Source organism: Haemaphysalis longicornis, unplaced genomic scaffold, assembly GCF_048455015.1.
Source record: "Haemaphysalis longicornis isolate Haplotype H1 unplaced genomic scaffold, Haemaphysalis longicornis Haplotype H1 scaffold_1, whole genome shotgun sequence".
Taxonomy (NCBI): domain Eukaryota; kingdom Metazoa; phylum Arthropoda; class Arachnida; order Ixodida; family Ixodidae; genus Haemaphysalis; species Haemaphysalis longicornis.
This window is the reverse complement of record NW_027526203.1, coordinates 241,803,927-241,813,077: the sequence shown is the minus strand read 5'-3', so window position 1 is coordinate 241,813,077 and position 9,151 is coordinate 241,803,927. Positions and strand designations below refer to the sequence as shown.

At 48.3% G+C, this 9,151-nt stretch overlaps 1 protein-coding gene across 2 annotated transcripts in view; it reads left to right on the top strand.

Annotated features, from left to right (window-relative positions):
• The first annotated feature begins 6,272 nt into the window (after positions 1-6,272).
• Positions 6,273-9,151, top strand: part of LOC144168918 (ragulator complex protein LAMTOR3-like) — a 43,626-nt gene continuing 40,747 nt past the window's right edge. Inside the window, exon 1 of one of the 2 annotated variants that reach the window (XM_077697917.1) lies at positions 6,273-6,551. In XM_077697917.1, the coding sequence (XP_077554043.1) occupies positions 6,463-6,551 (89 nt within the window). In that variant the 5' untranslated portion in view covers positions 6,273-6,462. The remainder of the gene's footprint in view (positions 6,552-9,151) is intronic. The other variant, XM_077697919.1, reaches the window with a different exon arrangement.

Here is a 9,151-nt window from a genome sequence, read left to right as displayed (position 1 = left end):
TTCCAGCAGTCAGTAGTTCGTTGTCGTCGGTCGGCTCGTTGTTCGGTCGTAACTGGCAGTGGAAACACTCTAAAGCTTCTCGTATAGATTCGGGATCTACGACGGAGGCGAGCATGGGTGGACCTCGATCTCGTTTTCGAGTCATCGACACGTCTGCCGCGTCCACTGTTTTCCCGCGCTCCTTGGGGGTTCCTCTCCTTGTGTTGCCTCGCCCAAGCGGGACCAGACCTGCGGGCCGTCCTTTGGTCCGCTCCGTCCGCCGGCTCAGCCCAAAGCGAAAAGCGCCCACGGGGACAAACAGCTTACCGTCGCCGAGTCGCGGTGGAGTTCCGTTTTCAAGGCGGCATCGAAGGGGCCGCACGCAGGATGCGTTTTAAGAGCGAATGCTCTTTATAAGCGACCCCAAACCATCCACCGCCGGCGGCGGCGGCGGCGGCGGCGGCGTCGGCGGCGTCCGCAGTGCTCCTCTATATTTAAGAAAGAAACAGCATCCGGCGCCAGGTTTCGATCCGAGGACTTTGCGGGCCGCAGCCCGACGCTCTACCGAATAAGCTACGGACGCGACGCTGATATCGGTGTCAGAACGCGCCTTATATCTTTAACGCACTCAAACTACGTCGTCAGCGGCGTGCGTTGGCGACTCAGCGGCGTTATAGCGGCTTGATAACTGCGTGGTGTACACGTGATACTACAAACCCGATGGAAGAGATGGAAGAGAAGGCGGCGAGGCGGTGGGCTGCGGGGGCCGAGCGCAAGCGCCGCAAGCGGGCCGACAACCGTGCATTCGCACTTTCACATTCTCCCCCTCGGGGAAATGCGGGGGAATTTTTTTTAAGTGGACACAGCTTTCGTCATCCCGAAAGGAAATAGACGTTGTTGTTGCTTTGTTTGGCGTCCACGCCTGAGCTCTTCACACCGCCCAGGCCTGCTGATTCCCCAGCTCTAAGGGAGCCGCTAGGGTCGGGCTGGCCCGGCGGCCTCTGCGTCCACACGGAGTGGCGCCTAGAGAATTACGCTACGAATGGAGTCGCGCGGACATGTAGCTTCCGCAACGCTTGTGAGGGGCCCCCCACTCCTCCCCACGTGTCACGAGTTAGTGAGCTTTGGTGTGAAGGGGAGGTTGGAGCTCCTACCTTCAACTTTCAATGCGGGCAGTCAAGATATTTTTTTTTTCATATGATCGAGCGGGGCCCCTGACAGCTGGGGGCCCGGGGCTGTAGCCCCCGTAGCCCCCACCTTAATCCGGCCCTGATTGTATGGTTTAACGCGCCGACGCAACACAGGCGATGAGGCGCGCCGTAGTGGAGGGCTCCGGATTAATTTTGACCACCTGGGGATCTTTAACGTGCGCCGAAATCTCGTACACACGGGCGTTTTTGCTTTTCGCCTCCATCAGAAAAGCGGCCGCCGCGGCCGGGAATCGAACCCGCGACCGGCAGAGGAGTTTAAAGGGACCCTGCAACACTTGCCATCGACTACTAGTAATGTATTTTGGGATAAAGTCTATTGTCCCAGAAATCTCCTCCCGCAAGAATTATGAAAATCCGTTCACAATTAACGAAACTACGCGCGATGAGAAATCGCGCATAATCGTTCCCTCTCAACTCGACCGCGGGCAACGCGACGAAAGCTGCGCACTCTCTCCCGGAGAGGGGGGTGGCTCGCGGCGTTCTCTTCGGCGGCCTTCGATATATCCCATGCCGGGTAGTTTTCTCCTTTTCTCCGCAACGCGGAGGGGCCTATTTCCGGTCTGGTGCCACAAAAAAGCAGGCATGGGTGCCTGCTCGCAAGTGCGCGCTCGGGCTGGTAGGGCGTTTTTGAAGCAATAAACGTTTGTAGTCGAGTGGTCCCGTTGAAAGGGAATTATTGAGCTCATCACTCAAACTCCGCGCGCACTCAAAACACAAAAGAAACGGCAAAACTGTGCCTACAGGTTCAGGCATAGAAGAGGTTCGTACACAGCGATGACGACGACGGAAATGGGAGAATCTAGCCGCGAAGTTGACCAGTGACAGCCGATCGGGCAGCCATGGCCTATGTGACGTCCCTCGGGCCATGCATAATGAGGACAACTGAAGAGAGAGCGGTTTGTTTTTCCGCGTCTTTCACATCGATTTGCGCGCTCACCGCTTCACGTGCACGTGTAATATTTGGCTCAGGTATTCCTGGCAGTGTAATCTAAACGTTGCGCAGGTTTACTTGCACTGTTCAAAGAGTGTTGCAGGGTCCCTTTAATGCTAGGAATAATATTGTCCTTTCTGCGCTGGAGGCCAGCGAACTAGAACTTTTCGAGAAAAAAAAAAAGACAGATGAAATAATGAGAATGAAAATAAAAAAATTGTCAAGGGATGAAGTTCCATACTCCAACGAGTTTTCTCAAAACAATTCAGCTCTACATCACGCGGACATTGAGAATCAACCTAAAATTACACCCCCAATTCGGTCCTGCAAGTCGAAAGACACACCAAAGACTCAAAAGAACATAGATGAAAACATAATTAACCTCTCCAGAGTACAGCTTACTATTCATGAGCGGCCGGTAATCTCTCGCGGGCTGACATTTTGCCCAAGTACATGCCGATACAATGAGTTTAGCTTGCTGAAAGATCTGGACAATTTTTCACGGGATTTGCGCCTAGAAGAATCATTTTTCGATAAGCCGGAGAAAGAGCGCACTGCCCCAACTTCTCTCAATGTAGGGCAGTGGTGGACACCGAAACCTGAGTGGTAAAAGCACTTGGACTCGTACATTGAGGCCGTTCAAAAAGACGCCCTGCGGGCTTATAACGCCCGCAAACCAGGGGCCCAGAACCTTTCTAAAGAAGAGCGCGAAGCACTTAAGGCACTGGGTGATCGAACCGACATTGTCGTAAAACCGGCCAATAAAGGGGGAGTGATTTTAATACTTAGTAAACCAGACTACATTAAAGAAGGCCACCGTCAGTTAAATAACGAATTTTTCTACCAAAAACTTGACGCAGAAACAACTGTTGAACATCAGGAAATAATAACAACCACACTAAATAATCTTGTCAAAATTGGGAAAATAGAGCCACGCCTCTGTAAAGCACTTACAGCAGCACACGCAATGCCAGGAAGGTTTTACATGCTGCCTAGAGTTCATATAGAAGGAAACCCTGGTAGACCAATAATTTCGGAAAGAGGCACTCTCACCGAACCAATATCAAGCTACATAGACTCCCTGATTAAATACCTGCTACCCATTCGGCGTACCTTCGTGATACTAACCACTTCCTACGGGAAATCGACAACATAAAAATCCCTGATGGCGCCTTCCTGGTAACTCTAGATGTAACTTCTCTGTACACAAATATACCTCACCGAGATGGCACTGAAGACCTGGTTGAGTCGTATAGCATACATCGGGATCACAATTCTCCAAGCCCACATGTTATTAAACTTTGACCAAGCTAGTGCTGGAGTTAAATAGCTTTGAATTCCACAACCAATATTACCTACAAATAAACGGCACTGCAATGGGCACTCGAATGGCATCCAACTACGCTAATATATTCATGAACGATCTAGAAACAAAATTTCTATCAACCCGTGAAATCAGGTCATTTTTTTACAAACGCTTTTTGGACGATGTATTCCTTATTTGGACAGGTACGGAGGAGGATTTAGGAGGACGTTGTTTTTCTTGATTTCTCGGCTTCGCAGAGAAATTAAGAAATTCTCCGCTTCACCTGCCATCTTCCGTTCCATTGCTCGCTGAGACGTCCTCAATTTAAGTTAAACCCTTTTAGTGAGCCTCCAAGTTTCTGCCCCGTAGGTGCGTACCGGTAAGATGCAGGACATTACTCTTCAGGGAAATTAATAGGCTGCTACTCATTATCTGAGGATGCCTGCCGAGTGCACTCCACCCCATTCTTTTCCTTCTAATTATCTCTGCCTCGTGGTTGGTATCCGAGGTCACTGCTTGGCCTAAGTAGATATAGTCGCTTACCACTTCCACTGCCTCGACAGCTATCTCAAACTGCTGTGCTCTCCCGAGGTTATTGACCAGAGCAGGATTGGCCACCTTGGTGTAGTAATGGCCACAACCTCCCATGAATACGGAAATTAACCCTCGGCCCTCAGTCTCCAGTGGCTGCGAAGCAACTGACCACGGCGGCGGTCAGACCTGTGACGCAGCCGAGGGTGCTAAGAAACTCTGGATCTGGGCAGACCGCCAGTGGAATCTGAACCTGCAATGTTTAACATGAGAGCTTTATCTAGCGAGGCGAGTCTAGAGGGGTTGTTCGAGGAATTAAGGGCGTTAAATGAGATGTAATAGAGCTTAGCGAGGTTAGGAGGGCAGATGTTACAGTGCTGAAAGATGGACACGTCCGATGTTACCGTGGTCTAGTGGACAGAAGAGAACTGGGAGTGGGATTTCTAGTCAATAAAAGCATAGCTGGCAACATAGACGAATACTATAGCAGTTACGAAAGGGTATCCGGTCTTGTAATTAGGCTTAATAAGAGGTACAAATTCAAGGTGGTACAGGGCTACGCGCGCACATCCAGCCACGACGACCAGCTATTTGAACGCTTCTATGAATATGTCGAATCAGCAATGGCTAGAGTGAAAACAGTATATCGTATATTAATGGGAGATTTCAATCCTAAAGTAGGCAAGAAGCAGGCTGGAGACAAGGCAGTTGGGAACTATGGTCTGGGTTGTACAAATAACAAAGGGGACTTATAGTCGAATTTTCCGAACGGAATAATTTACGCATCATGAATACCTTCTTCTGCGAAAGGGGGAGCCGGAAATGGACGTGGAGGAGCCCGAACGGGGGAGCATAAAAATGAAATATAACATCCTCATGTATATATATTTATATGTCTAGATTTCGGCGAACGTTAACGCTCCACACGTGGTCAAAATTAATCCGGAGCCCTCAGCTACGGCGTGCCTCAAGCCTGGGATTAGAATCTGATTCTTATTCTGAGTGAATGCGGCTCAGCCTCATTTTCAGTACTGAATGAATTATTTATATTTATGACCTCTGTATGCAAGTGGCGATGTCTTCGTCCATGAGATTTGTAAATGATTAGAAGAGCTTCTTTTTCCACGAGTCGTCAGAATTGCCTACTGGAAAGATGAGCGATACTGAGACACAGAACAGTCATGTGCATTTTGACAAGCCGCTGATAAAAACCTCCGCCAAAGGGGTCACTGAAGACTACAGCCTTGTTTGATGCTCAAGAAAGCACGCAAATCAATTTAAAGCGAGGTGAACAAACAGCAAAATATTCATTCCCCGAGCATGGGCTACCCCTAACATTAGGCAATAGTTTAATAGTCTTCGTTTTTACCTTTGGAAAATATAATTTATTCCTGTGTGTATATTTAAATGCATTTGAGTGTACATGGCGTTCAATGTCAAAAGTTAGAAAATGAAAGCAAAATACGGATGACGCAACTGCCGCGCGCTGGTGCTTCTAGGGCGCGTGTTCTCCTATGGTAATTCGAAGGAATAAATGGAAAGTATGGAATAAACCTTACCCGTCTGCGCCAACAATGATGCAGTAACCTTTTAGCCACGACAGAATTTTAAGTGAAAAGGTAGGGGCTACAAAAAAAACCTAAACTGGTAATGGCGCTGACAATGGAACTTCGGGGAGTAGGGGGGCGGGGGTCACCATCGGCGGGGGGCTCTGCCCCCTCGGGAAATCTCGGAGGGCCCCGTAGTCGGCGCCTATGCACCTTCCCCCACCCACAACAGGGCTATTTGGCCTCCTTGCTATAGTAAAATCATCCATGCTATTCCCATCGCCACATACCATTCTCCATGTGTGCTAATTCGTTTAATTAAAAAAAGAATTTGTTTTCTCGCCATATCCTCGTGGCTAGCGCGGAAGAAGCTCGAAACAGATGATTACTATAAAAGTTTATTCGTAGGCTAATCCGGTTGGCCCGGTTTGCCCCAAGCCAGGAAGTGTACCCAAAGTTACTCAAAATTTAGTAACTCTGTAGCGTACTGGAAAAGGAAGACAAACAGGGTCACTACCATCACCACTCCATATTTTGAATAATCTGTGGCCTCATGACCAAGAGTGGCGTTTTCAAAATTGTTTTTCCGCAATGCTAACTCGTCACCACCTAAGGAATTTCAGCAATAATAGTTACTTTGATTTGTTTAGAATGTCAGAGGGGAAGTTAAAAAACATTTAAAAAATTCTTGGTAAAGTGTGTGTGTGTGAGGGCGCTGGGCATCGGGTTAACACCAAGGCTGCTAGCAGTTACACTGGTCATACGTCTGCATACGTAGCCGTAAAATTCATCCGCCGCATGTTTTATTTGTTTTTGTGTGTAGTCTCGTGACTAGCGCCTAAAATTGAATGCTCTCCACAACTTGCGTTTGGAAAGCTGCCGCTATTTAGTTCGGTGTAGAGCAATAGCTCGGCAAGCCTCAGTTTTCGTGCATCCTATCGCTGCCGTGCCCAGAAAATGTCACAAATGTATTTTTACCCGGACCCCTACCCCATTCCCGCGTCCCTGCTGGCACTGAAGAAACACTTAATTGAAGTTATTTCCAGGTAAGATTATTTTCATTTCAGTGGCAGCATTCTTGACGCGTATCACCGTTACTGTGGATTGCAGAAAACTAGCTGCGCCGGTGTTGGCAAACATCGGTGATAGTTAAGATTTGATGCCATTTACCGCACTATCATTTGTTTAGCCCATTTCGCCATGCATACCATGTCCGCAGACACTATTTCTAAGCCGTAATATTTTGTGTCTGCCCTAAGTTGCGGCTTGTACACGTTGCAACATTAAAGGGGGCGTTTTCCAGCTTCTTCCCGCTTTTTTTTTTTTTTTTCAACTAAGTTCACATGCGCTTGATAACATTAGAAAACGCAACGAGCTCATTCGGAAGTTTCACTCTAACGTTGTTTTACTTGCTCATCATGTGTCCTTATGCTTGGCGTGCGCCGAATCCCGTGGAACTAATGGAATATTTTATTAGTAAGGGCTAACTGCAAGCACATGAAACTAATCGTAAATTTCGTGGCAATCAGCAACTTGGAAGAACGCATAGCGAGTACCGCCTGTCGGACTGCTGTCTTGGCCTTTGAAAAGCAAATGTCCTGAAATTGTTTGAAAGATGTACTATCGTGCTCAGTTTGACTCGCAACACGCAGCCCGTAGCTGCTCCTCTGGCGCCGGTGGCAGCGCGCAGCGAGGTATTTGAGAACTAACAAGAGGAGGTTCAGCTCATGATAATCATCAGCACCCCCCCGCGGGAAACTACTCCTTTGACCTAGCGGATGCACAATGCTTGATGCCCCCGAAGCAGTGCAGTTACGCCCGCCCAGCTTTGCGCAGCAGCTCAAGAAGTGCGGTGTTCCTTCCTATTACCACTGAAGAGCTGCAGATAATACATTTCCAGTCCTTGAAGCTGCTTCTTCTGGCGGGTTGAATTTTGTGCCATGCTTCCCGCAGTCAGTCGTCAATCATTTCTCGCTCTATTGCGTCACTGATGTCACACTGTTCGGTTCAGGTGGTCTTGGTTCAAGCACTGAAAATGTATAATAGCCGTGCTACAGCTCTATGATTATAGCACTGAAACACCCATGCGTCGCAATTTTTGAGCTACTGCACAAGTCTGTGCAGAAATGTATCGGGTACATTCAAGTGTTTCGTGTTCACTAGATCAAAGGCACTAGTCACAAATGGGGAGTGCTGATGATTATCAGAAGAGCTGAACTCCCTCTCTCGTTTGTTCTCAAGTGCCTCGCTGAACAGTGCCACCGCTGCCCGAGGAGCAGCTACGGCCGCTGCTTGCGTGTTAAGAGTCAAATCGAGCGTGATAGTATGCTTGGTTTGTGCTCACTAGAGTAAACTAAATGGATTGTAGATCAAGTATCGTTTGAGGAAAACAAGGTTGGAATGAGTGAAGTCCACGCGATTCCAATAGCTCAAGCAAACACGGTCACGATCCCAACTTTTGTGGATGGCAACCGTAGCAACAAAGTTTACTGCTTTCTTTGTATTAGTTCTTGTTATGAAAAACACATTTGAGTTTATGTACAATGTGGCGTTGTATTGCTTTAATTTAGCAGCGATGAATGCCCCTTCCCCCTGCTTCCCCGACCACAAAAAAAAAAAAAGCCTGGCCAGCTTTTGAACTCTGATTGTCGGACAATTCTTGAGAATCCCCTTTCATTGCTGCAACGACCCAAACAATTGCATTTTTTTGTTTCTAGCAGTACAGCTGCATTAAGACCAATTCAACCAAGCTATTTATGTTCAAAAGGAGTGGCCTTAGGCCGGTACCTTAGCCTCAACGACACCCAGCCACTCCAACACTGCTGGGCACTGCCACAGGCCTCGACCCTGTTGGCCTTCCTGAGGTATTCTCAGACCACTTTCGGGCCCTGTTTGAAAACTTATGTCCATCCTGGTTGCCATGTTAATGCCATTTATGCAACCTTAACTGCACGCGTATCCACTATCGAGGGTCAAATCAACTGAGGTACTTGTGTGGCAGTGTGTTGTCGTGCCCACCGGTTCCTGTGCCCCATCTTGCATCTTCACCCAAGGTCATGCTCCGTTGCCCCACCAGCTAGTGGTTTGGTGCTCTGTCTGTCTGGTGGCACCACATCATAGGCAGCCTTCGGAACCAGAAATTTTTCAAATGAGCTTGAGGACGCGGGTTCGATTCCCAGTTGCGGCAGCCGCTTTTCTCATGGAGGCGAAAAGCAAAAACAGCCGTGTATTCGAGATTTCGGCACACGTTAAAGATCCCCAGGTGGTCAAAATTAATCCAAAGCCCTCCACTACGGCGCGCCTCATAGCCTGTGTTGCGTCGGCATGTTGCATCATGGCAGACTGTGCCTCACAGTAATGTTGCTTAGCATAACTCATTGGCACCTAAAGTGTTCCTCCACCTATGAGTGGTCCAGCTTTCAGACTGGGCAAACTTTAAAGGAGCACTGACACGAAAATTTTATGTTACACTTTTATTGCTTTTATCGATGCTTAATGGTCTGGTGAACCTGAAACAGCACTTCAAATACTTCAGCGCGCGATAGTTAATTACATTGAACGGCCTGAAAATCGTTTGTTTCAAATTCACGCGCTTTCATCCCGGCATATGACAGACTCCCTGCCTGACCTCACCGCTTTGTGCGGA